The sequence below is a fragment of the Bombus terrestris genome, chromosome 5 (assembly GCF_910591885.1).
Source record: "Bombus terrestris chromosome 5, iyBomTerr1.2, whole genome shotgun sequence".
In the NCBI taxonomy this organism is placed as follows: Eukaryota; Metazoa; Arthropoda; class Insecta; order Hymenoptera; family Apidae; genus Bombus; species Bombus terrestris.
The window spans coordinates 5,404,607-5,431,800 of record NC_063273.1 but is presented as its reverse complement, the minus strand read 5'-3'; the positions used below and the strand labels follow the sequence as shown (position 1 = coordinate 5,431,800).

The following is a 27,194-nucleotide window of genomic DNA, read 5'->3' as shown; positions in this document are numbered from 1 at the left end:
GCGATGAAGCCTGGCTGGCGTGACGAGCCACTCGATGAGCAGGCCACGACGTGCCTCGGGAAACGGTCGGCCTGCGCGCCGCGCCGTCCAGCATTCGCTTCGTGACGAATTTCCTCCGACCTGTTCGACACCGACGATCCGTTTTTACCAACGAAAATCCGTTCGTTCTTTCGGTCTCGCGGTGTATCGGCGGTCGCGTCGTTCCGAAGGAAACAGACGAGACGTGGCTCGTCTCTGGTAACGGAAAAATGAAAGAAACTGTGTTAATGAAAATTCGTTTATTTCTATCCGTGCTACATCGTGAATACGTCGTTTTACGCTACTCGCTACCACAAAAGATTTTATGTACAAAGATCACCGTCTCGAGGAAACACGCGTTAATACTATCGTGGTATATATTACAACTATAGCCGAGTCTTTGTCCATTCTCCGTCGCTTTTCTTCCTTTCGCGTATATTTCGACTCGGCTTATTTTATGTACAAATCGATCGGAATTGAGGAAGGAAGGAAGGGGGAATTTTTCCGGCGCACAGTCAACGCGAACCCTCCAGCTTCCCGAATTTAAAGACGGACAGTCTACCGGTTATATTACGCGTACACAGAGAGCAAACAAGTACAGGTCGTTTCTCTAAAGCTAACTTAAATAACACTGGACGAAGCGATGACGATCTCGGGATGCTTCCTCCTCGCACGTCGAGAGAACGAGAAACCGAACTGCGTGACGCCTAGCGTTCTGTACAAATCGACGAAACCCGCACATGCGATCATCCGCGCGAGAACGTCTCTACGCGAACGCTTCTGAGCGTCGCAACAGAGCAGCGGTTTCCTCGATCAACGCGCAAAACCTTGGCTCGAGGATTTCTTCTTTGGCTGCACCGCGTTTACCACACCTTCCATCGGCTGTCCAAATCGTTTTGACGCGACCAACAGAACGAGTAGGCTGGCAGAACGCGTCGATATCGTTAAGGAAAAGCGTCCGAGGTGGATCGCTAATTGGGGGTGGATGGACGGGTTCTTAATGGCGGTGGGGTGCTTGCGGGTGGAGGATACGGGGTGTACCTGAGGGAGGCGGCGGTCGCGCTGGGAGGAGAAGATCTTCGCGATATCATGGCGACGGGAGGTGGTGGTTGCCAGGGCCAGGGCAGGGCCGCGGGGTAGGGAAAAGACGCGGTAGTCGCCGCGGTCGGATACGGAGACGTCGTTCCGGTCGCCGGCCTAGTTCCAGGGTGCGTTTGGCCGACGGTTCCGTAGAGGAGCGCCGTCGACGGAGCGATCCACGGGGGCAAAGCGTGAGCCGAGCTCTCATGCTGCGACTGCTGTTGCTGTTGTTGTTGTTGATGCTGCTGCTGCTGCTGCTGCGACTGTTGATGGTGTTGTTGCTGATGTTGCTGAGCACCGAGGGCGGCGGCTGCCGCTGCCGCAGCTGCGGCTGCTGCTGCCGCGGCCGGAGACGACATCGCGAGATGCTCGTACAATCTGACCGGCGCCACACCGCACCTCACCAGCTGTTGCTCCATCAGTTCCATCGGATCTCTGAAAACAGCCGAAAACCAACACGTGGAAGGGATTAGCCGAGAAAAATAAATTTTTCCAAAGACGAACAAATTCGTATTTAAGTCGAAATCGATCCTGTCTCGAGCTATTCGCGATCGTAAAATTACTCCGATGCTGGGAGATCTGAACAGATTTTCATCGCGACGAGTCGATAATAAGATGTATCTTAATGCGATCAAGCGTCGTGCGATGCATATCTGTCGTGAAAAAACCATACTTTCGTTTCCTTGCTTGCCAGAGGATTGGCCCATGTCGTCGATCGATAGCGCGCGTGACTCGCAGGTTACCTTACACAGAAACATATTACATGCGGCGTTAATAACGCCAACAAAACGTTTGCTTTCGTTCTCAGTCGTCTTCCGTAGGGGCTTTGGAAATTCTTTTATACGGGTGTCGTACGGATCCCGTTTCGATCTAAGTACCTATAATATGGTAATTGAGCGAACGCGATATACGATCCATCGATTTGTAGTCACCTTGTCTACTTTCGTGTCCTACGCATATGCTAGATCACAATCACGATCTTGTTCTTCGTAGCTCGAGAATGTTAACGCTGAGAAATAGGAGAAAAATCATTGTATTTCCTTTCCCTTTCAATGTTTTGAATAACGCTATTGATGATCCTCCTCCAACTACAGAGATTAACCCTAACGCGTGACCTCGTTTCCTACGTAATCCTTCGACTTCTCGTGTTGACTTCTTCAGAAGCGATCCGAGCTTTTCCGACCCGATTGCCACGCAACGTGATGTCGCCGATAACGTTCACTTTTCTTCCGCTCTTGTCGACATTTCCAAGAAATTTGTTTTGGCCGTTGGTTTATGACACGCGTCTCTGTCTCCCTCTCTCTTTCTCATTGTCGCGTTATCCTTAGCTTCGGCTCCGATTCAAGCATCGTTAAAAGTCATTTTCGAGGTATAACGAACGAATATTGGCTCAACTATATGGCAGTCTATCCTTCTAAATAAATGCCGTGCCTTGCCGCTGAGAAGACAAAAGTCTCGCGATCGCGGCAAGGAGACGCGAAGAGCGTGCGACTGGAAAACGAGGACGAGAAAGAACGAGACGGAGCGAGACGCGTTCACGTGATTAACCGATCGACGTTATCGGCATTAAGTGGCATTTAGAGGGGAATGAATCGATGAGATTTCACGCGGATAAAGAGAGAAACGACGAACGAGATAAGCGGATGGAAGAGGAAGGTCGGCGTCCGTGGATAATTAAGACGACGCGACAGTTTCTCATTGACGTTCGCGGAGTTGGAGCCACGGCGGGGTAACGTGATGGATGATTTCGTGCATTAGACGCCAGCTTAATTAGGGTTAATTACGGCCGATTGTACGTTGGAAACGATCGGTCGCCGGTATTGGCAGGACGCTAACGAGCGAATTATTGGCTGGCCGCGGATCAAAATGTCTGGCATCTTCTTCGTGACGTTCGCGTGATATTCGCGATAATTAATGGTCAGTATCATTGCGAAGTCGTGCGCGCACGTTGCATAGTCATTTCCTACTTTCGTGATTACACGCGGGAGTGGTACGTAAACATCGTGCGATTATCGTTGGGACTATCTCGACGTGATTAAGACCTCATTGTGACTGCCGTGGACGACAACGACGAGCTTGGCTCCGATCGGCCGATAGCCGGCTTTTTCGTTTCTCGTTCCCTCCGAGTAGAGAGAGATTTCCCATGCTGAAAATCCAAGGGCCAACTTTTCGAAATAGAAGGCTCTCTGTTGCTCGGCGGCCACCCGACGCGTCCGACCCACCCGCGTTGATCTGAAAGAAAACGATCTCGCTGGCGATGGACTGGGCCACGCGGGTTCGGTAGGCTCGGGCAACCGTCGAGTGGCCAAAAGAAAACCCGACACCGGGGCGGCAGTTCGTCGGATAATTTCACCGCGGCCTCCTCGACGATGATACCTCCTATCGATCATCCGGTGGTTCCTCGAAAGCCCGACAAACCTCGGACCGTCTGGAGATTGTCTTTCACGCTCTCTCGTCCGGCGCCCCGTCATTCGCTCTGAATCGCCTGCGAGCCACACGATTCTCTCCCTCCCCTCTATCCGATCGAGTGTCGTTAATCCCGCGCAAGCTGCCTCGATCTCTCGTTGACGAGTCCAATCTGCTCCGTCGTTCATCCAGCGACTCGCGTAGACCGCTTTAAATCGCCGGTTGGACCGTCACGCGACAGCTCCATCACGACCGGCGATCGAACCGAGTCGAGAGACAACGCGAGTCCAAACGAGAGAGACCGGAAGAGAGAGAGAGGAGAAAAAGAACGCGTCGTGCGTGTGTGTGTATAAATTGTAAGAAAGGGCGGGGAAAAGGGCGAAACGAAAGAACGAAGCGAAGGAGATGCGAAGGGTGAAAGAGGGACGACGACTCCGGCGAGCGGTTGGTTCGCGAGTCTCGGTTACCAGCCGACTATAGCCTTCTTAACGCGTAACGCGACACCGAAGGACGCGGCGTTCGTAGGATCAGCTGGAAACTGTGGTCCGTAGCGAATTGTCGACCACCGCGGCGAAACGCCATCGGACGAACGATGCCAACGAAATGGGATTTTCGAACGGGAGAAATCTCGAGCATTTAGCCGCCACCGCGCCACGCAAGCGTAAACGCGCGTTCTACCGAGACGCACGGTGCGGAGACGAACGAAGAGAGGGAAGCACGCAGGAAGGAAGAAAGAAGGAAGAGCGAAGGGATGGACGAAACGAGTCCCGGCTGAAAAAGGCGAAGGATTAGGGAGAAGGGGGCCCGGGGCTAATCGCCGTCCGCTCGAACGTGCGGGACCACACACCGCCGCGCCGCGTCCACGGCCATTCCTCTTCTCGTTCCTTTGAAATATCGCTGTCAAACGGCCGAACTCTATTAGTCGTCACGTACGATCGAATCCGAAGCTCGCCGATTCCACTCGCACGCGGTATACGAGGAACGCGACTAGCGAGCGTTCGCCGGGGCGAAGTCTGCGCCGCGAAGGCGAGCGGCACGCCGGAGCAGAACGTCGCGTTGCAGCGACAGACGTAGACACGGGCGCGCGCGCGTGCGCACTACCAGCGTTGCACCTGTGTACGCAAAGCGGAAATGACGCAGCAGAGAATCTCTATACGCATTAACCCTGGTTGCAATTCACGACGCGCTGTAGCCTCCCGGCCTTGAATTATATCCTTAATGTTTTCATAAAGCTTCCTTATGTACAGACAATAAAAGCCCTAATTACGGTTGTTGGCCAGGACGGGAGAGCGGCCCGAGGCGGTCGCCTATTACTATTCGTGCTATGCCGGCCCTCCTGTAATTGTTACACCGAGCAATAAATATTCCTCGTCGATCTGACGAGTCTGCGTTTTCCCCGTAATGGCGCGGTTACGCTCGAAACGTTCTAATTAGAGGCCACCGCTGTTACCCATTAAAGTGTCCACGACTACCGCGGCTACGCCCTTCGAACATGGCCGATCTATAAACAACGATCCGATACTCGGATCGGTTTTACCCAACGGATCGAGAACGTCGCTGGAAACGTAGCCGAGCGTGGTCGATCGTTTCCCGTGCATCGAGCTTTCCTCGGTGATTTCCTTCGCTCTCCGCTATCCGTCGACCGAGCGAATCGTCGCGACGCGACCAAAGGCCTACGAAGCGCGTATGCGTACGCAGAGTAAGAGAAAGTACGTGATCGTTTCTCGCGCGATTCCAAGCGCAACCTCTCTCGCGAGGATAAGGTCGAAACGACGCTCGGCCGATCGAAGCGTTTCCGGTTGACGCGAGCGTGCTTTTGATACCGCGTGAAACGCTTCGGCGTTTTAACGGAGCTCGCGATATTAGCGGAGCGCGCGCGGAGGGGATTCCATCGAACGGGGAGCCTGTTATTCTCCGCCTACCCCGAGGCTGACACAGGGCATTAGGTAAGTGGTAGATAATAATAGGTTACACCCCACTGATGGTCGAAGATAGTTCATCGAGCAACGCGGCTTCGTTCTCTTTCACTCTCCCTCTCTCTCTCTCTCCCTCTCTCTCTGTTTTTCTCTACTCGCCTCGGTTACTATCGCACGCATCCCATGAACGAAAATGACGTGGATGAGAGAAGCTCGGTCCTCGATCTCTCGGATCTCGGTCCTTCTCGATTCTCGCGAAACGTCGGGACGCGAAATCCGTGGTGGATCGATCGCGGCACGCACGAGAATACGCAGGATATAAACGGGAAGAAAGACGGCGAATGGAATGCGTGAAAGGACGAAGCGTGCGCGGAGAGTGGTCGGAAAAGCGAGAGAAAAAGCAGAGGAACGGGAAGAGGAGGGAAGCCAGAGACGAACGGAGATGGGGAGAAAAAGAAGAAGGGTAAATGAGAAACGAGCGTGCGATCGCACTGAAATACGGGTAAGAAGATTCGAAAAGAAGTCGGGGCGAAACGGGTAGAGCGCGCGAGGAAGAGAAGAAAGAAAGGGAGAAATAGGCAGAGAAAGAGCGAGTGTAACAGTGAAGAAATTAATAGCCATAAAATATGAATAGAAATTAGCAGGTTCGGGGTGGCGTGACGCGTTTGCTCGCTCATTTCCTTTCGGCGCGTTGAAAAACAACAAAACAACGCAAAATACGGTCGAGCCTGTAATTTACCCGGCTGCCGCCGAGCGGTCCGACGCGCGATCGAGCCGGTTCTGTGTGAGTCACAGGTACGAGCCTTAACGGCGATCGTGTGCGTGCCCGACGATCGTACGTGGAAGCCGCGTACGGCGAGTAGCTCGCCAGTGTGAGTGATCTCTCGGCCGCTTTCGAGCGAGCGAAGATCGCGCGTACCGCTGCGAGGCCGACACTCTTTCGACTCCTCTCTCGGAGCTCGCAAGCCGGCCGCCCATCATCGTCGTCGCACGGTAGGTATGGAAGGTAATGATCCGGTAATGACCCTGACGCGTTGGATAGCCAGCCGATATACGCGTCGGCTCAGCTAGTACGTACCGCTCCACTCCACGTTTCTTCGTCTTTCTCTATCACCGATCTCTCCTCTCCTGTTCTCATTTCCATTTCTCACACCGCCTCTTGCTCCCGTTACACCCACACCGCTGCCACCATCGGCATCATCGAAACCTCCCCCCCAAAAATCCCGACGATGCACGCCAAGACCTTTGTTTTCGCGTTTTAAACGACGGTTATTAGCTCCGCGGCGTTCTTCGGCCACCGAACGAAGCTTCCCCGGTCCTTTCTTGCTCCGTCTGCGTCGCTCTCGCGCCGTACGTTCGTCTTTCCGTCTTCGTCCGTCCCCATCTGGCAGTTTGGTAATGCGGCCGGCTAATGGGCCAGAGCGATGGAGGACTTTGGGTATCGGTTAGAGCTGTCCAAGTTGCCGAGGGTTGATGCTGCTAGTTCTGCCGGTGGACGCGAAACGGAGGAACGAGGCAGGGTGATGTTCCTCTCGCTCGAGGACGTCCGGGAGGCAGAGAGAGAAAAAGAGAGAAAGAGAGGGACGAGCGCGCGCGAAACAGAGAAAAGGAGAGTGGAGAGTTTGCCAGAGGAAAAAGAGGAAGAAGAAGGCCAGAGCGGCAGCGGTAATGACAGGCCGTCCGCTCTCGAAGCTAATATAGATGAATGCCCTGCCCTCCTTGCCCTCCGGAACCAGCAGAGTGAAGAACGTGGAATCGCTCTCTTTCCCTTCTCTCCTCCTTCGTTGGCATCCTCGCCGACATCGTCCACCGACCCTCCCCCTCCTCCTCCTCCTCCTCCTTTTCGCTTCTTTTCGACTTTCGGCTTTCGGCTTTCCGCTTTCGGCAAACGACGAGGAATCAACGGTTCGCCGATTTCGCCCCTTTCGTCGAGGATCCGGCGCCGAAAGCCGAGGCAACGAACGAGGAAACGAACAAAGGACCGTTCTTTCGCCGAGATTCGTTTCTCCCGTGCATCGAGCGAATCTCGCTCGTTCCTCGTTTCGCTTTTCCACGCGACGTTTCCCCGAATCTCGTCGAGACGTACGGGTTGCCGCGGTACGGCGCGTTCCCCCGGTCAGCGAATCGGTGTCTCGCGTTTATCCGTTCGAACGTTTTTCACGAACGTCTCGATGCCCCGACGTTCGAGCAATTTCGAGTTTCACGCGGCAGCTGACCGTAAATTTGGACCTGCGAGGCAAGGTCAGTCGGAGCGAGACGAGACGAGACGAGAAGAGACGAAAGGCGGCAGCGCGGTGAAGCCGAGGACGAGGCGAGACTCGGCACGGCACAGCCACGTTTTTATAAATGGTTCTTAAATTTTCACAGTTACCGTAATATCTTTATAAGAACGATTTCGGAGGTTTTTGCGGCCACGTATGCGAACGCGGCCACGATGATGGTGGTGGTGGCGGTGGCGGCGGCAGCGACGGCGGCAGCGACGACGGAGAAAGAGGATCGGGGGTTTGCGGCAGGAGGGAAGCAGGAAAGAGGAAGAACGAATTGGAAAAGGGAGAAGAGCGAGGGATGAGAGCGAGGGTGAGAGAAAGAGACGAAGGAGAGAGTACGAAGGTGAGAGCGAGGGTGAGGACGAGGCCGAGGGTGTGAGAAGGAGAGAGGGGCGAAAGGGCCGAAGGGGCATCTATCTATCAGCGGCGGCGTGAAGTGGGCGGGAGCATGCGCCGTATTGCCCCGTACGGCCGCTCTCTCATTAACTCTGGACGCCGCCAGAGCCGCATCCGTGCAGCCGAACACGACTGCCGCGAACCGCCGAGCCACGCCGCGCCGAGACCAGCGTTTTTCTCTTTCGTATCGCACGAATTCTTTCTTGTCGAGCGCTCGTGCGCGATTCCAAATCACGCGAATGTCGTCAACCGTTTGCCGATTTTATCGCGCTTGCTCGGTCGCCGCCGACGGCGACGATGATGACATTTCTCGCGACGTTCGCGACGGAAGGACGTTTTCTCGGAAAATTGGCAATTTCGATCGCGTCCGAGATGCTATCGCAATCGCGTTAGGAAAGGTAAAGTCTAAACGGTGGTGAGCCGAACGATGGAATGACGGGGCAAGATTTTTCGTGATCTCGGTTAGGCAGGTGCTGATTTGAGGAGGGTCGCGTTAGAGCAGACTGTGATTTTCAAACGATCGTCCTCTCCAAACTGCCGTGTCATTAAAGCGTGGTCGATCGACGAGTCCGTCGCTCTTTCTCCCACGGAGAATTCGTTCGTGGCATTGGCGATAAGTCGGCGAGTTTCGAGAAAGACACCACGGGACACGGTCGTCCAACAGGTTCGACGTTTCGCTGATCCCGTCTCTTCGGTTTGACGTTTACGAAAAATTTCCAAACGCTCGAAACACGCCCTTCCATTCTCGGAAGCGCATCGAAGATCGCGTCGAACGCATTAGCGGAGAGAAGGACTTTCCGGTTGAGCCTCGACACGCCTCCGATTTGCACGTGATTACCGGCGAGCTGCGCCGCGCCCGACCGTACGCTGGTCCCGAGAGAACGAGAATTCCTGTCAGGCATACGGCTCTCTCGTGACTCGTCGCTCCAAACTCCCTGCTTTGTCCGCGTTTTCGATTCTCGTCCGCGGCCCGTCCACCTCATCTTGCCACCTCGTCCTCGAGATCCGAAAGGTCGCGACGCTGACGATTCGATCGCGTCCCTCTGCAAATCTGCACGGCGATAATAACGGTAACGACTCTTCTAATTAGATCGGCGCGTTCTCCCCGACCCTAAAATCTTTTAATCGTTGCTCCATTACGAGCGAACAAATTATTTAATCGCATCGTTTGCACGAACCCCGAAGCAGGTGTTTGGCAGACGGTGGCCGCGACGCGTTGCCGATGCGATCTCTCGCGATACGATGCGATGCGAACCAAGGCGAGGAAAAAATGAATATGTAAGTACGGCTAAGTGAGTGCGTTCAGGGCTCGATATCGTTTTTGCGAGGCGAAAGCACGAGCGTTGGGAAGGAGCGTGCTGCCGGAGACAAGACGACTTTATTGAGTAGTCGTTATCGATTCTCCGGTACACACTGACGCGCGTCTGCACCTAACACGTTTGCTCGCACACGCCAGTGCGTCGTACACACGGTATACACACGGTATACACACGGTAAGCCATTTGCATAAAACCTTCGCGAGTGCGATCGGGATATCGGTAGAGCCGGAGTTTAACGATTCGGTGGGCGTAGTTTCAGGCAAGTAGTCGCGTCGTTCGTACTCGTTAATCGAACGTAAACGATCCGAATAATCGTTTTAATCGCGGAGAGAAGTTTTCCAGTCGCGTAACGGCGCGACGCGTCCATTCCCAAGTCGGAAAGTTCTCCTGGAATATCCTGGAATTTCGGAGCTGTGGGGGGAATCGTCGAAAGGGATATCGAGAGTGTGCGTGTACACGAAGAAAGAGAGGAAACACCGGAGCGGGGATGGCGGGGCGAAGGAAGGGAACGACAGAACAGCGAGGAAATTGCAATTAATCGAGATCGTTTGTTTGCCAACGAACGTAATGTCCGATAACGACGTAGCGTCCATCTGTCAAGATTAATGGTAACGCCGGTTATTGGAACGTTACTTTGTCGCTGTTAACGATAATCCTTTGACGCGGCGCATGGCCGGTGAAAAAGTTCTTTTCTGTCACGCATGTATCCGCCCCGGCCGTAAACGCGGAGAGGAGAGAAGGCGAGCGAGTGCGAGTGCGAGTGCGAGTGCGAGTGCGAGTGCGAGTGCAGGTGCGTCGTCGTTCATGTAGATAGATGATCACGGATAACTGGAAATCGAGCGTCCGTGAGCACGCTTATTCTGGATCAAACGCGCCTCTCCTTCGACATTTAGCGTTGTATAAATTTCCACTTTTAACGAGATCTAAAAGATCGCGCGATAATTCGGCCGGCACGATGATTAAGGTGCCGACGTTATAATGGCGCGTAATGATCGCTTCGCTCGCACGGCACGGCACCGTACCGCACGGCCGCGGCTCGAAATATGCGCGAAACGAATCGATCCACCATGCTGGATTGGCAAACGTAAGTACGACACGTTCGGTGCGTGTGTTCTACCTACCGATCGAAATCCGTCAGTCTCGACGAGTCTCGGAAACCTTTGGCGAACGGATTGCTGTCGATCTTCAGCTTGGTTATCTGCAACATTATCGGTTCACGCTGGGTAATTACCGACTCTCATTTGGAATCGCGCGTTCGTAACCGCGAAGAAACTGGACTAATTTCGTGATAAAAAGGTAGGCCGCGTTCGCCGTGGCGCTTTACGGCTGTCGGAGAGCAGCGACGCGTGTTACGAAATTAGTCGAGTTTCTGATCGAATCGAGGAACGTCTCGCGTATAAGCTCGTATACGTAACTAGTATCCACGTATACTCACCAACTGATTCTGGTAGGCAGTCACCGCGGTGAAAATCGCTTCGGGGAATATGAACGTTTTGTGCTCCTCCTTCTGAAGATCGGTTATACGAAGATTATTGTCGTCCGTTTGTCGACAGCGTACCAAATGTATCCTCGGTTGATATCTGTGCATCGAATTCAAAACGATCTGAAAATAGAAGAGGAAAAGAGCTGAGAGCAGCGAGGATACGCGCGATGATTTATAAAGTCTTAATTAACGTCTCGGAAATAACTGGAAGCGTCGTATAAATCCTGTTTGCGTTTCGAACGTTAATAGGCGACGACGGCCGGTAAGTTTTATAAACGGCCACGCGTTTGCCCGTCATCTTTCTCGCCACTTTATCACTTATCACTTATCTAATAACCGATAGCAGGGCGGAAATTATATCGCGAGAATCCCGCGCTACGTCCACAGAACGCCGTTTCATTTTCTAATCGACCTCGCGATACCTACGACTTTCGCAACAGGTACCGATTCGAGGTAATTCCAACGAATCTAAATCAACCGAGACCGCGATTAGATCGCTAGGAGTCGCGTTCGCGCGCTCGTCCCTTCCAACCAGCCCCGCCACCAAATTTCCATCGTGCGTCGAAGCAAGCGTTAACGTTAACGGTACACCGGTCGATCCGCCGCGCACCTTGTAATTTCAACTTTTAGCGACGCGTCTATCATTTCCGTGCGAGCAACTTTAACATTAACCCGGCAACACCGAGTTACAGCCGATGGAACCGGAGAACTTGCGTATCGATTTCCTGTCTCAAACAATGTGCCACGATGAAACAAGTTCCTCGCGTAGATATCGCGCAAACCCGCGCCTGCGGAATGCTCTACTCCAGATACATCAACGTTGCTCGACATAATCGCGACGTTCGCGCAAAACGCTCGCTCGAATTTTCCACGTACGTCTACGACTTCTTTCGACCTACGTGGACGCTTACGCGCATTCCGCTTTCCCTCGATCTCGTCTAATCGATAGTCTCGTGGCCGGTAGACTCGAATCGCGCGGTTCGTTTTACGCTCGCGCTCTTCGCTCCCTTTGCTTTTCTCCTATGTCCCCGTTTCGCTTCGAGCTGCCCCGGCAAAAGCACGCGCTTAAATCGTATCCCTGTTTCTCGTTAACAATAAGAGCGTGGAACGTTATGGTATCGTAGAACGCACGGGGATGCGATATTAAACAGGATTTTTATTAGCGACCAGATTATCGTTGAAAATATATCTGGGATATCTGCGGCTGGCATCGCGCGTTGACGCGCCACCAGACACTCCCCGACCCGACGCGGCGCGGCGCGACGCGAAGCGCAGCGGCTACGCCAGACACCGGCAGCGCGAAAAACCAAATTCCTCGTTTAGGCGACAGGATGTCCTCGAAGCGCGTTGTCGCGTCGTTCGGTGCGACGATCGAGCGAACGTCTTAATTTTTGGTAGACAGTGGAGGGTCGCGTTTGCACGGAACGCGACGAGAAAATCCTTTTTACGCTCCGACGATACGTTAACGTCGCGTTAACTCTTCCGCTTTACGATTACGAGTATTTCCTGGCCGACGGAATAGCAAGTTTAGTCGCGCGATATCGTCGTTACCAGAGATTCTTAAGGATGCGCGACGTACCCTTACGTTCACGTTACTCCGATAAATGGAAATTGTCGCGGTAAATAGCAGTCGGTACACACCGATTATACGCTAATCGCGTATACTCGAGAAACCGAATCCAATCCACTCTCATCGTCGGACGCACGCAATTTGCATCTAGCGATTTATCAAACAACGCGGCATCCATGTAATGTACGTTGATAGCGGTATTACATGTGCGATTTATAGTCGTTTTTCTCCTTGCGCGGGCTCGCTCGACCACGATACCCGTCGACGACCGATAGCTGTCGGTTGAGAAGGAACGATCGACGCTCGCTGGCTCGCGGCCGCGGTCGGTTCCGATGGAAATGTCCTCGGAACATTTCGTTACTTAATCCGGCAGCCGGGACGGCTCGTTTCTCGCTCGTAATTTATTTTTATAACGCAACGGTATACCATGAAATTAATATCCCCGTGTTGGCCACGAACCGTTTCCTTCTCTTTCGCAACGCTGCTTTACCTGACTATTTATTTACAGCCACGTTGCATCGATATGTTTCCGCTTTACCGAATTATCGGCGCTCGTATTGTCAAATTGCAACGCGTTTACAAAACATTCTGCCTAAGGCGAACGTCTGTTCGCTCGAATTTCAACGTGAATCCGGCCTGTTGCGACATCGATAAAGGAAACAATACGAACGCGATTCGTGTAAGCGTGTATATATTTGCAAAGGCAGAGAGAGGTCGTTGTTAATATCCCGGCGCGGCGTTGTGATTTACGATTATGCAATAGCTTATAAATTTTTCATTCGTCGCGTCGTCGCACGATGGTGCAAGGACGAATGTTAAACGAGCAACGTTATATTCTCGATATCGCACCGCGCGACGTCCTCCCGTCTCCTTCGGGTGCAAGATTGTGTTCTCTCGATGAAGCAGAGAAAAAGGAAAAGGTCTCGAATTTAATTCGAGTCCGGATAACGAGTACGGCGGCGCGGCGCGGCCCCGTGGACCGAACCGTAGGTTTCCAAGCGGGCAACTTTATGCCCGTACGATTATAGGTGTCTGGGATCCCGGGGTGCCCCTATCCGTTTTCTCTGCACCGTTGGATAGTGGGACACCCCACTGCAACCTGTCAGAACTCCAATTTGCTCTACTCTGTTCGCTCGACTGTTCGTGTGGATGCCACCGAACGTACACCGATTTCTTCGTAACAGTGTGTGCTCGCGCGACCGACGCACCGCGTCTATTTTATGCCGATTTCTAATTCCCTGCTTTTCGACAATCCTTTCGAAACGCGTCGTTCCTCTTCTTCCCTTCCGCTTCCCTTCTTCTCCTCCGATTTTTCTTCGCGCGATTTTCTTCTCTCTGAAAGAGTTTCCGACCGGACGAATTACGCGTACGCACGCGTACGACAACGAGACGCGAATAAAATAATTCAACGTATCGACCCTTTCTGTCTTTCCTTCGTCAGCCCTCTCAGCTTGCTGGATTTCTACTTAGAGGCACGAAATTTAATACCTGACGTCAGCCTAAAGGACATTGCGCGCATGATCGTGAGAATGGTCGGTTTGCAAGGACCGTGTACGGCACGTCTTGCAACGTACTTTGCCTATTTTTATCCGAGCCCGATAACGCGACTTGCCGATCCAGACATCGGAAGATTAGTCTAATTTTATTAGAGAGATGAAAACGATTTACTCGGTTACAAAGTAGCAACGTCGATGATAATGAGCTTTACGGTTTCATCGAATATACTCGTATTAGTCGCGCCTTGCTATTATATCTGCCGTTTAGTCAATTACATCATAAATTCCAATTGGATATTCGCTATCTCCTCATTCGATGTATCATAAATCATTTTTAATCTCAACATTACGGCTGACTAAAGCTTCCTGGTATCCGCGGCGCTAAAAGCGCGCCGTGTTAAGAAATTATTAATATCTTTTGATGCCGATGCTCGTCCCGTTCTCGTGATCGTTGTAGCGACGCGAAATATTTCTCCCGATGGTATTAACGTCGATCACACGGTAGAAACGGAACGGAACCGTGTCGCTTTCGGTTCGTTACGTATTTAGAAGGGAAATGTCAAAAGCGCGCATGACGACGATGACAAGACGCAAGAATTCGACGGTCAGATTTTTGCTGCCGTTTTTTGTCCGAGTCACGGATCCTCGATCGGAGAAAAAAGAAACAAGAGAAAAAATAAAAACCGAGAAAAAGAGAAGGAGAGAAGCAAAGTCGAAACTCGATCTCTTTGCGCGTTCTGTTCGACTTTGCCATGCCGGTCGTCCCAAAAATCGTCGCAGTTGCCGAGCGTAGGAGCGCACGGTGTACCGTTTCCACGGTAATTTAGATTTAAACTGGAGAAAAATATCGGTGGTTCGGTAGACCGGAGAGCCAGGCATCGGGGAATAGTAGCGGGAGAGGCGCGCGGCAACGTATCTCCCTACAGGTATCGTACAAGACGACTCGTCGTCGCAGGTGGATGCTTGCTTTTGGACCACCGTGTAGTAGCCAACACGCAGGCGGGGGTCTTATAATATCGCGTCATACGAAACGATGAAATAGTGGCCGTAGCGAAGGAATGTTCCCTACCACTTGAGTCGTCGAGTTGAGAGTTGACTGGCGTTGCGTGGCTCTCCCAGCTCTCCCGGCTCTCCTGGCTCGACTCCGCTCACCACGACTGCTTTTAACCGGTGTGTCTGTTCCTCGACACTCGCCTGCCTAGCCTTTTTTCCTTCTCTTTCTTTCTTTCTTTCTTTCTTTCTTTCTTTCTTTCCTCCTTCCTTTCCTTCCTTCTTTTAGCCCGCTTCTTTCCTTCGCACTTGCTCTCCACCATGCTTTACATGTATATTCACCTACGTACGCCTATCCTTTATGCGCCAAGGTTTCTCGCGTACACGCGCGTCTCCGCTGAAAAATGCATTTCTGGAGATGCACGTGTCGCTACAATGCGGCACAGCGGTAGTACGACGCTGCATGTACGAGTACGTAACGCAGCGCGTAACGCGTGTTCGAAGAACGACGACACCCCGTCGAATTCGTGCTTGCAATCTCTCTCTCTCTCTCTCTCTCGCTCTCTTTCTCTCTGGAAGAATTCGCGGTGCAGAACGTGTAATGGATGAAACGACCGCCAGGTAAATACGCAAGTATAGCGAGAACGTCGCAAAACGGAATCGTTCATTGCCGTAAAACGTCGGTGTTAACGAACGTCTAATTAGTGTAGATGGATGCAGACGTGTGTTCGTCCGGTGCGCAACCACACTGATCGTTCCAGGCTGTCGAGAAGGAAACGTAGTCGTGCTGCTTTCAGGGATACTGACTGTACGCCAACTTGGAAATGTCGATGCGCGATATCGCGGACAGATAAGGATCGGAACGGAACATTTCGGTACGAACCGGAACGTAACACGGATCAGCGAAGGTATACGCGCGCACGAAAGCGAAAGAAAGTGTCGGGAAGCGAGCGCGCGAGGTTGTCGAGGTGGAGGAGGCGCGCGCGAGAGACGGGAACAGGCTGGCGGAGAGAGATTCAAAAGGTGCTCAACAGGCCAGGCGTGGGCTACTCGTGATCATCATGACAAAAGCTCCGGGCAAACATCCATTCAATTTATTAGCTTATAGGCATGCCGTCGTGCCTACTATACACACCACCTACGACAGACACTACCACCAACCGCCTATAATGCTCGTAACATTATGGCCAGTCCGCGAGTGGACGGTTCGCGCGACCCTCGTTTGCCTCTCGCCTCTCCCCGGATCTACGCTCTTTTCCCGCGTTACTCTCTTTTCGCCATACAGTTATACTTTTTACGATGTTAACCTCCTATGCTTACGATATTTCTGCGAGTTCGAAAGAAACGCACTCGGCTCTGCTACCACCTAGCCGCCGACGCCTGTCCGAATCGCTGTTTTTATCGACTCGCGAAATTTCCAACGTCTCGTCTCTTCCACCCGTTTGCAATTGGCGCCCGGTACACGTTGGATTCCCGGTACACAGCGAAAAGGAAACAGATTTGTGGAGCACGGCGATCGATCTACGCGAGTATGACAAGAACGACGAAGACGACGACGACGACGACGACGACGACGGAATATTACGTTTCACGTGCTGGCAGCTTCGACGCCCACGATTAACGAGCAGTGTTGACGATAACGCCACGCCTACGTGCCCGGTAACGTCGCGTATCCGTTTTACGAGGCCATTTTCGGTGCGCGCGAACGTCCGAAATCTCGTCAACGACGTTTTCGATGCCTCGAAGCAGAGCGAAACTGCGCGATTCTACCGGTGAAAAATGACACTGTAATCCGTGAGCATTGTCGACGTCGTTGGCACTGGTCGTTCGTTAAATCTTCCGTCTTATTCTCGAGCAACGTACGCACACGTCCCGTGATCCGATCACCGGTTCACCACGTTCGAAGAAACCCGCGAATGTGTGAATTTAGCGATAAATAACGCGAATGTCTGGCTAGTTTGGATCGCCGCTCGATCTCGCTGAATCTGGTCGACCGAAGCAAACGTCGTGGCCGCCCCGTTCCCGGTCCGGTCCGACTCGCCAACCCGACGAACTTCGTTCGAATTTCACAGTCGTAAAAATGCGAAGCGCGCTCGTCAAAACACAGAGGTAGATTGTTCTCCCGAGATCGATATTTGAGCCACGTGCATACCAGCTTTACGAGGGTGCACGAACCAGCGATCACGCGGTTGCTCGCGAACTTTCTTACCTGGCCGTGCTTGTCCATGTCGTTGTTCGTCAGCTTGACCTTTTCGAACGAGACCACCTGCTTTCGTAGCTGATCCCCGGTAAACGGTGAGTCCGGGTGAACGTAGAGCCGCGCCGGCGCCGGTGGATCCGCTTTCCCCGCGACCAACCAACAGCTACGATGGTACGCGTATCGGTATCGTTTGTTGTCCACTGGCACGATGTCCATCAACACCGCGTACCTGCCTTCCGATTTTAATCCGCTGAACGATACGCGACAGGTCGGGAACATTCGTCTGAAAAATAAAAGAAAAACGAACGAACGTTTTTTTTTGCTTATCTCGATGATCGACGTTCGAAAAGAGAACCGTGCGCACGCCTAATCGCAACCATGTACATAGTTACAGGCACTGCGCTGAAGTTGCCGATCGTTCTCTTGTTCTTGCGATCTCGTTCGATAGAAAATTCGACGTTTAACCTCGACTAAATGGAAAACCGCTGCTGAACCGCTGATAATAACTGACCGTTGGCGAAAAGGATACCAAAAAGAAAAAAAAAGCAAGAAAAAAAATGTATATGATCGACGAACCGTATCGAAGCGTTTGCGCAACGAGAACCGCGCGTTCGTGAAGTTGTGAAAACACGCAGAGGAAAGAGCGACGACGCGTCCGGAGGTTCCTGGCACGACCGATTCTCGTTGGAAGCGTGTGGTGAGTTCTCGAGTTAGAAAGCAACGTAGAGGCGCGTCTAACTAGTCGGTTTGATTGAAAGGAGCGCCCGCAGGCCTTTCAAGCTTCGTTACGAGCGAGTCACCCTTGAACCTCGTTATATGCAGTCAACTTTTCAACACCTCCAGCGTCGAGGCGCACGCGTCGGACAGATGCGCGTGTTCGTTGACGTAGCTTCGATCGGCGGCCAAGTGCACCGACGTTTCTAAACCGTTCGTTACGCTTCTCGAGGAACAACCGCGCGGTCGCATTTGGATTTTTACCGGATTCGTGGTCCTCGCACGAGCAAAGGATGAATTCGTCCCGACGTGCCGATCAATTCACCGAGTGTCCGGGACCGTGCAATCCACAGAACAGAGTATGTCGAAGAACCTGCGTTGAAAACGTCATGTCGATTTTGGAGGAACTTCCGCCGTGCATTCGATCCAGGCTCCGCCAAGAAGATTTGTTTTCTATCTTCGCCAACGATCAAGAGTTGGAAGCAGCGCCGGTCGCTGACGATCAGCTGATGAAATCGATACAGAACGTTTGCTCGAAAACGGCGCGAAAATGGAAAGAGGATTCGTCACCGACGATCGCCGCTCGTGGTAGATCGGACGATGGAAGAACGATGCGAGACCAGAGCACAGACGATACGTCGTGCCTTCCGCGAATCAAGCAAGAGGAAACGACACAGACGCAGGAGGAGAAACAGATCCAAACTACGGAAGAAATTATCTGCGAAGTAACGTCGAGATACAGGTCAATCTCTGCGGGAACCGACAGCCTTCGGCAACGTATCCAAGACGCGTCGATTCTAGTTCGAAGTATCGCCAGGCGTGGAATACGCGTATTTCCATCGGCGAGTTCGTGCTCCTGCCGTTTGATCAACACTACGATCTACGTCGTGTTGCTGCTTTCGTTGGCGATATTCGCGAGACACAGCACGACTTATCAAATCTTTTTGTCCAGTCAAATTTGCGGAATCCTCGCTATTCTAAGCTGGAGATTCTCCGGAACCGTCCCGTTGTAATATCCTTTCCCGTTTTTTGCTCGTCGACCGAAGCGTCCTCCTTTCACACGGAACCGCTGAAAGACGCAACAGCAACAACGAGCAGCGTTTTCAAAGTCGATCGGCGATTTAACAAGGACCGCGTCGAAAGCCACGAGAATGCGACAAATCGTACGCGTTCGTTGAAAGACGGTGGATCGGACGGAGCCTGGAGACCGCAAACGCCGCAATTGCCTCAAAGTCGCCAACCGCAAAGATCGATTCACCGATGAACGAGCTTTCTCGATGCCTCTTCCACTACGATGTATTCTTCGCAACGATCACGATAACGATGCGGGACGGTCGCGCGAGATCCTACTCTTTCGTCCGGTTCATCTCAAAAGTGGATCTCGTTAGACGTCTCTTCAACGGTTACCGGTGGACTTTCAGGCTCGGAGATTCGGAGCACGCGACTCGCTACCGAAGAATCGACCACTTGACCAGGAAAACGAACGAAGACGCGATCACCGTTTTGCCGCCTTCGATCGTTCGCAGCCACCCTCTTCCCGTACAAATTTCTCATTTCAAAGCAGCGATCCCGATGTAATATATCACGGAGAAAAAAGTAACCACCCCGGAGGGTAGTTTGTGCCGCACTCGGTGGTGGAATAGAAATACATGGAAACGGCTATTAAGTATCGATAGTAAGAGTCAATGCAGCGTTCCCCTGATCCTTCGTTGCGTCCCTATTTCTCGTTTCTCGTCTAAGCCCTGTATATCTGGCGCGTGAACACGATTGCCCTTATCTTTATAGAGAATCACGAGGCACGGGTCGTTGATTTGTTACGTTCCGAAACGGTCGCCTTGCGTGCGGATTTCCTAAATTACGAACAGTCGGCCGTTCGTAAAGTAGCGCGTCGTTGATGTTTTTATTTAATTTTACGCGCCATTCTTCGTCGAATAGGTTTAGCGAGCGAATTAAAAGAAAATTATAGAGAAACGAAGCGCGACGCGATTAAACGAAACGATTCGTACGATCAGAAGGAAAAAAGATGGTTTGTCTGTTTCTCTTGCTCTCTACCCTCTGGCCACTATACTATACCCTCTTGGAAATAGCTGTCTCTCATTGCATCGCGTATTTCCCTGTCAAATTAGGCAGAAACAAACAAGCCCTCCATGGGCCGTGGCTAACGAGGCCATAATCGCAGGAACACCTCGACCCCAAAGCACCCCAACAGCCTCGAAATACGCGTTACGCGTGTATACGTGCAGACGTACGCATACGTACATCTGGCTGGTTGGTTGGTTGGTCTGCCCTAGTCCGTAGCGGGAGTAGCGTCGTATACGCGTTTCAGGGGTGGAGAGAGTGGTCGGAGAAGCCATCAGCCCCGAGGACAGAACCACCGGCTGAAGGGCTGCTACAAATGGATTACGGAAGCACTGGATATTATAGCGATCCGAAAGGCCATCCGAGTTACTTAAATGTTTGCCGAGCTAACGACTTTGCAACACCGCCAGGTGTTGTCCCTGTTATAATTATGTCCCGGCTCTTTCCGCGTCGCACCTAGCTGCTCGACGATCCCGAGCAGCGAGTCGATCGTTCGATAATTAGCTCGTTCTTGACCTTTTTCCCATACCGTGTGCCTTATGTACGTTATATTCCTACAGGCTGCGATTTACATATATCTATATATATATATGGATAGATATATAGATAGATAGATAGATAGATAGGAAATAGATAGACAGATATATCGAGGCGTGGAATTGGACGTTTCTTGCCGCTTCTTTTCGCAGCCACGTATCGGCTGGAATTTTGGTTGCAACCGAGGGAACAAGAGAGAGCAACAGGGATAAATAGACGCGTTTACCAGCTCCTTTCCGTTCCCATTGCCTCTTTCTTTCTCACACTCTGCCCCATCCTTGTCCTCTTTCTCGCGTTTTCTCTATCGTCTTTTCATTCCTTCGGTTGTTCCGTGTGTCGTGTTTCGCGATCCGTGCACGTTCTCGCGTAACGTGCACGTTTACCCTACCGGTCGAGGCACGTGTGAGTGTATAATGTAGGTTGCTGGCACCTTGATGAAGGGTTCGCGTGACGAGTACCCTCTATCCGCCGGTATCCTGTCTCGCTCTCCGCTGACCTGCTCGTCCACACCTCCTATTCTGCGCGTTGCTTCGCAGTCCACGCTTACCTACTTAAACTTTGAAAAATATACACCCGTCGCGACTGTGAACAACCGTTCGATTTTCGCTACCTCTGCCGTGACTTTACGAACCGTTGCGAAAAGAGGCAGCTCGCGTACGCAAAACTCACCGAACCCGTTTCCCTACCGAACGCGGGCTCCGATCGTTTTATTTTCGACGATTGACATCGTCGGTAAAGAGGCGACGGTGTGTGTGCACGGTTCGTAGCAAAATAAAGAGAGCAAGATAAGGGTCTGTTATCGGGTCAGGTGAAACGAGGATCGGCGAAAACTCGTTGATTATAGGGTACGAGAGAAAAAGATCGGCCGCTGTGGAAGGTGCGAGGCCTTCGTTCGCCGGACTCGACTCGAGCCGAGCCGAGCCGAGCCGTGCGAGCGCCCTGCGATATTTCTGCTTTCTTCTTCTGGTTCGGCGGCCGGTAACGACTTTGCACGCACGAAATTGGCTTTGTTCGCGATATTGAAATCGAGGCCGTCGCGTTGTCTAGAGAAGAACGACGACAAGCCGAAGAAAAAGAATCGAAGGGAAAGGCGAGAGAAAAAGAGGGAGAGAAAGAGGAGAAGAGGGAGAAGGAGAGAAGGAAGGAGAAAGGAAACGCTGGCGGGTGCCAACGTGGGAAAAAAGAGACCCCGTGAGCCGTGCTAGTCCTCGAGGAAGAATCAGAGGAGTATATGGTGCTGGCACCCCGTAGAGCCAGACAATTCCACCTGATTGGTCCGAATTCGTATTGTCACTCGAGAGACTGACGTTTTCGTTCAGCTGGGATTTCGTGCCAAGTTTCTCGTGCTAACGACGCTATTCGTGCATCGCCGTGTTCTTGATATATCGATCGTGCCTAGAAAGAAAGTCAACGAGCCAACGACACGCCCTGCGATAATTTCCAAGCATTTCGAATTACCGATTGTTTCGACAAAAGTACGTCTCGAACGATTCCGCTCCTCAAAATCCAACAACTTTCCTATCGAGGATAGTAAACGGCCGGATCTGACGCGTTTCGTGGCGCAGCACGCGAATCGGACGCTCCGCCTGTCACGACTCTCATCGGGTAATAATTTATAATTACGTACAGCGGCGTACGTCCCGTTCCGGAAGCCGTTTGCGTCTCGTTCGATTTTCTTCTTCGCGCTAACCGACAAACCGGTCGCGTGTTTCCAACTGTATCGTCGACGATAACGCACGTACCGTATTTACTTGGTTTCGTTTCGCATCGACGAAACATTTCGAGATCGATGAGCACGACGCGACGGAGAGCGACACGCGCGCGTTAATTAGCGCTGTACGCGTAATTAACGCGACGCAGATTTGGAAAATCGAACGCGTTTGAACGGTTTCGAGTTTTTACGGTGGCGCGGACGATGACGTGGAAAACGAGGCTGTGGCGCAGGGTGGTTTACAAGGGACAACGAGTTAGAGACGGGTCTCCCATGCGCGCAAACATCTCGTAATTTCGACGTGGTCACGCATCCTTAGAGCGCGCAGCTGCGGCCTCGACTTTATTAGCATACCTATAAAAATGAAAGCGAGCGCGCGAGCGAGCGAGCACCGCGTATGCACAGAGAAGCAGGAGAGAGGCACAAATTGCCACGATAAATTACACCGAAAACTCCCTTAAATATCTCGTAAAACGTCGGTCAATGAAATCCATTAGTTCGAGTACGTTCGTTCGGACGTTTTGTTTGGGCTGTCGCAATTTGCCGGTATCCGTCGGACAACAACGTCAGGAACGGTATACTACGGGGCTACGAACTAGAGAGACTGGCTTTTGTTCGAAACGCGCTACCAGTGTTTCTACCGCGATAATTAACGACCGTCGACCGGAGCCGTAACGGCGCGGCGTGACGTTGCCTAATTGCGGCCGAAAAAAATTTTATTTTCCCGTTATTAGCCGAACGCGTGCTTGGTTCGGCAATGGCTTCGAATTTGTTCGCACGTAGTAAATCGAAGCCGTAACGCGCGGTTAAGTGGAACGCGATTCCTTCGAATTTCCAAGATACGTAACGAAGATTGCCGAATGTTTTCTTCCTGGCGCCTCCTCTCTCTCTCTCTCTCTTCTCTTTTCTCTCTCTCTCTCTCTCTCATTCTCTCTTTTTCGCTGTCTCTCTCGCTGCCGCGAGTCGGCGACTCTCACGAAATGGAAGTTAATTTTCGAAGCGAGACGAATATCTGCCGATTCGTTGGCTATTCCCGATTCCCAACTATCTTCCGTTGCACCTGCACGCGTCACGCGACCTTCCTGCTCTCGGTCGCGCGAGCTAAACGATCGATACGTTTTGCTTACCTGCCCGTTTTCGTAATGATCATTTCCGTGCCGAGGTCGTTAAATTTGTCCCACAGTTCCTTCGTTTCGAGATGACACTCGACGTCCCGGAGCTCGTCGGAGTTGCAACTGGTTCGGAGTCGGTGTTTCCGTTCGTGCTCGTTGTAACCGTCCTGGCAATTTCTCGTCGAGGCTGTCGTCGTGCTCAAATCATCCGGCACGCCGTGAACCGGCCCGTCGTCGATGCTGCTGCACTCCTCCACGTCCACGTCCACCTCTTCATCCTCTTCTTGAGTCGATTTCTCCGTCCCTTCGCTCTCGCCTTCGCAGTTGTCTACCTCGTCGTCGGCGAGCAACGCTTCGTCCGTCACAACGGTCGCGGTTGCCACGATGTTCACCGGTGACGTTCTCGTCCCTGAAACATTCGTACTCGCGTTGGCTTCGGCTCAATTTTACTTCGGTCGCGGCTTCCTAACGGCGAGACAAGGGGAAAGCGCAACGGCAAACCGGTAAAGTTGGACTTTGCCAACGTTAAATTAAATACGACGAGGCCGTGGAAATACGTGGGAACGGGCGAAACAGAAACGTGGTTTCGGAGGCGCGGCTCGTTAGCGCGATACGAAAACTCGCCATCTCGCGTACGTCGTCTCCCTCGAAACTGACAAATACAACAAGTCGAAAGTAAAAGGAAATAGTCGCGAAACGCTGTTTCTCGTCGCCATGCGATTACCATTGAGCGTGTCGATTTAAAACGAGCGAGATGAACCGAAACGATACGGGAAGCCGAGTATAGAGGTAATTAATCGAAGCGAGCGCGCATCTGCCGCGAAGGTGGCGCCTAATTAAACCGTCAGATTTCAAGAAAGCCAATCCACCGCGCCCAGTGTACACAATGTTAATTGCAGCCGTCACGATACCGATCTGTTAATTTGTACTATTCCGCGCGAACAATGCGTCTTCCGGCGTCGTATCTCAAATTGGATCCGCGAGTGATACCCGTGCGTTTACGCACACTTTGGCGCACACGTGTCGCGAGCGGGAAAAAATTGCTTCTCTCGAGAAAGTATTACCGAACACGCTTCGCAGGAGAAACCCTCTTCATCCTTCTCCTGCCTCTCCCCTCCGTCCCTTTCACTCCTTCTCTTTCTCTTTCTTTTCGCCAAAGAACCGACATCGAGCGAAATTCGACTCACGGAGAGAAACCGTTCGATTCCTGATCTTTCCAATCGAAACGCTGCGTCTCGAGAGCGAGAAAAGCGAAGAGAGGAATAAAAAAGGAACGCGTACTTCCGGGCAAGTAGCAAAGAAGCTACCATTAAAAAGCGGAAACGAGTGTCGGCAACGAAGTTCCCTTAACCGATCTCTGGCGAGCGATTCGACTTTCGAACGTCGCTTAACGTCACGACATCGTGCAACACACGCAACGCGGATACGCAACACGCGGTATTGTTCGACGCATCGATATTCGCAGCACGGAGAGACGTAAGAAGAGGCAGAGCAGCTGCTGCGAAATAGCGAAACGAAAGCGAAACTATTCGAGTTATGGCGGCAGGTAAAGCCAAAATGTAGCGGACGAGAGGATGTCGCGGAACTCGTACGTAACGTACGTACGTGTATAGAGGTGGATTAGCGAGGAGAAACGGTTCTGACCCGTTAAGAACATCGGTCGAGAGTCGTCGATACGGAGTGGAAAAGTCTGCGATTTAAAAACTTAGTTACCGTTCTAGAAGCGTTTGGCATCGTCGTTGGAATCGTTTCCGATACTCCGGCCAAGCTGTACGGGCGAAGGTTTTCTCAAGCGCGCGTGCCCAAACCGGTTTTTCGTCAAATTTTCGACGACGTATTTGACAGATATAGCGCCAGGCCAATTACTTTCACCGTTTCTTTCCAACGTTCCGCTGTAAACGTTTTCGCGGCGATTCGACGATCGTTAGCGACGACGGAAGACGAATCGTAGACGGATCGGCGCGTATTGGAGATAAAACGCGACGAGACGCGAGGTACTCGTTACGAGGCATCGTACGATCAGAAAAGGCGAGGAAACAGCGCGGAAACGGCAAAAAGGCGAATGGGCGTCGATCGGCGGAAATTTAACGACGCAAAGATAGAAAGGGGCATTTCGGAGAAACGGATAAACGCGTGGATGAGAGAAAGAAGAGGGCCACGAAGCGCGTTAAAAAGGAAGGTAAGTTAACAGCGCATCGCGTGCGTTTCTCGCTGGTTGCGTGCATCATCATCGCATCTGCGTGCATGTACGCACTCACGCAGGCCGTGGCACTTGTCGCGCACGCATATACCCTGCTCCCCCTGCATTCTACCTTAACCCTATCCGTGGCAGAGTCGGCCGACCAACAATAACGCGATTCTAAAGGCTGGGCCGTGCGCGTGTTGCGATCGACTGGACGAGTGAAAAGAATACTCCGCGGGCCGAGGTCGTACAAACGATTCGCGCGTAACAGACGACAAAATTCCACGATTTCCTTATTGAGCCATCGAGCGGGACTGGTTTCGTGAAACGCGTGCGTCGCTTCGAAACAGCCAGTCGGCTCGACAACGGCGACCATCGGGGAAAGCCGGGTGTTAAAATTAACACCTCAACCGTGCGTGTTGCGTGCGCTCCGACCTCGACGTTCTTTCACGACATCACGCATTCGCGGTTTTCATCTCGAATTCCTGTTCTCTGCCTCTCGCCCTCTTTATCGCGCGTGCACACACACACGCGTTATCCCGCTTCTGTTTTCGACACGACAAAAGAACAGATTGCGGTGAATCGTCGATATCATTAACGCACCACCACTACCACCACCACCACCAACACCACCGCCACCACACCACCAACACCAGCATCGTTCGAGCAAGGAGAATTCTCGAAAGGTCCAGCAACGTGGTCGCGAGGAGCGCGGACCGCCACTCTAATGGCGAGGTACGCGATAAAACGGAGGCAATAACAACCTGCTATGTTCTGACCGTGTCGTGTGTGCATTAATTACGTTGTATAACCACACGCGACGCGTTACGACCATACGTCTTCGACGTTGATTTCCAGCGTGTACTCCTCTCGTCCGAACGAATCGGATATAAGATACTCGCGAGACGCGTTTGTTCGCCGCCCTGGCAATTTCAAGCGACACACAGAGGCGGAGTGGACGTATCGTCGCGACCAGAAAACAACCGGAAGCAGAGGAAAGGGAAAAATAGAGCGCGACCAGAGGAGAGAGAGAAGAAAGCACGAGGAAGAAAAGGGACATCGGGGGCAAAGCAACAAAGAAAAGAAGAGAATCTCGGTTTTGAGTAGATGCCCGATGGGGATCGAAAAGAAGATCCGTGAGGGTGCAAGCCTTACCGGAAGCTTTCCGGACAACGGAAGGAGTTAAAACTCTGGCCGTAGCGTGCCAAGAGGTGGTCCCACGTTCCATGATCTTAAGGCAAGAAGAAATATGACCGAGCTACTGACGTCAGCTTCCTTTTGCCACGACCGACAGTCGACCACCCAGAATCCTGTCACCACCCAGCCGTTCGAAGGATGTTGTTCAAAAGGATCGACGGAACGAGCCGAATAACGATCGCGTTACACGAGTTGACGCGCTTCCTTCTAGATTCCTGGCTGGTACCTAAACCGACGAATACGGGAAAGAGAGAAAGAGAGAGAGAAGGGATGAGAGAGCGAGAGAGGAGGAGGCAGAGAGAAAGAGGGAGAGAGAGAAAGAGATGACACGGACAAGATAACTGGAACGTCGAATCGAACACGAACTTGGACAGAGATTCGAGCACCATTACCCGGCATTAACGTTTATCGTTGGGCGAATTTCATTATTAAGTCGTTGAAATATCCTTTGGATAGCGAACACGCTACATGGCCGCGAGCCTGAATCGATTTCACGTAGCCGTTTTACTACAGCACGCTTT

The 27,194-nt window shown here is 52.2% G+C and overlaps 1 protein-coding gene across 2 annotated transcripts in view; it reads right to left on the bottom strand.

The window, feature by feature from the left end:
- Positions 1-263: 263 nt before the first annotated feature.
- The window catches only part of LOC100648418 (T-box transcription factor TBX20), a 41,970-nt gene continuing 15,039 nt past the window's right edge, over positions 264-27,194 (bottom strand). For both annotated transcript variants that reach the window (XM_048405795.1, XM_048405794.1), the window contains exons 2-6: positions 23,310-23,703; positions 17,151-17,424; positions 10,838-11,005; positions 10,524-10,600; positions 264-1,533 (exon numbers count right to left, since the gene is read on the bottom strand). In XM_048405795.1, the coding sequence (XP_048261752.1) occupies positions 990-1,533; positions 10,524-10,600; positions 10,838-11,005; positions 17,151-17,424; positions 23,310-23,703 (1,457 nt within the window). In that variant the 3' untranslated portion in view covers positions 264-989. The remainder of the gene's footprint in view (positions 1,534-10,523; positions 10,601-10,837; positions 11,006-17,150; positions 17,425-23,309; positions 23,704-27,194) is intronic.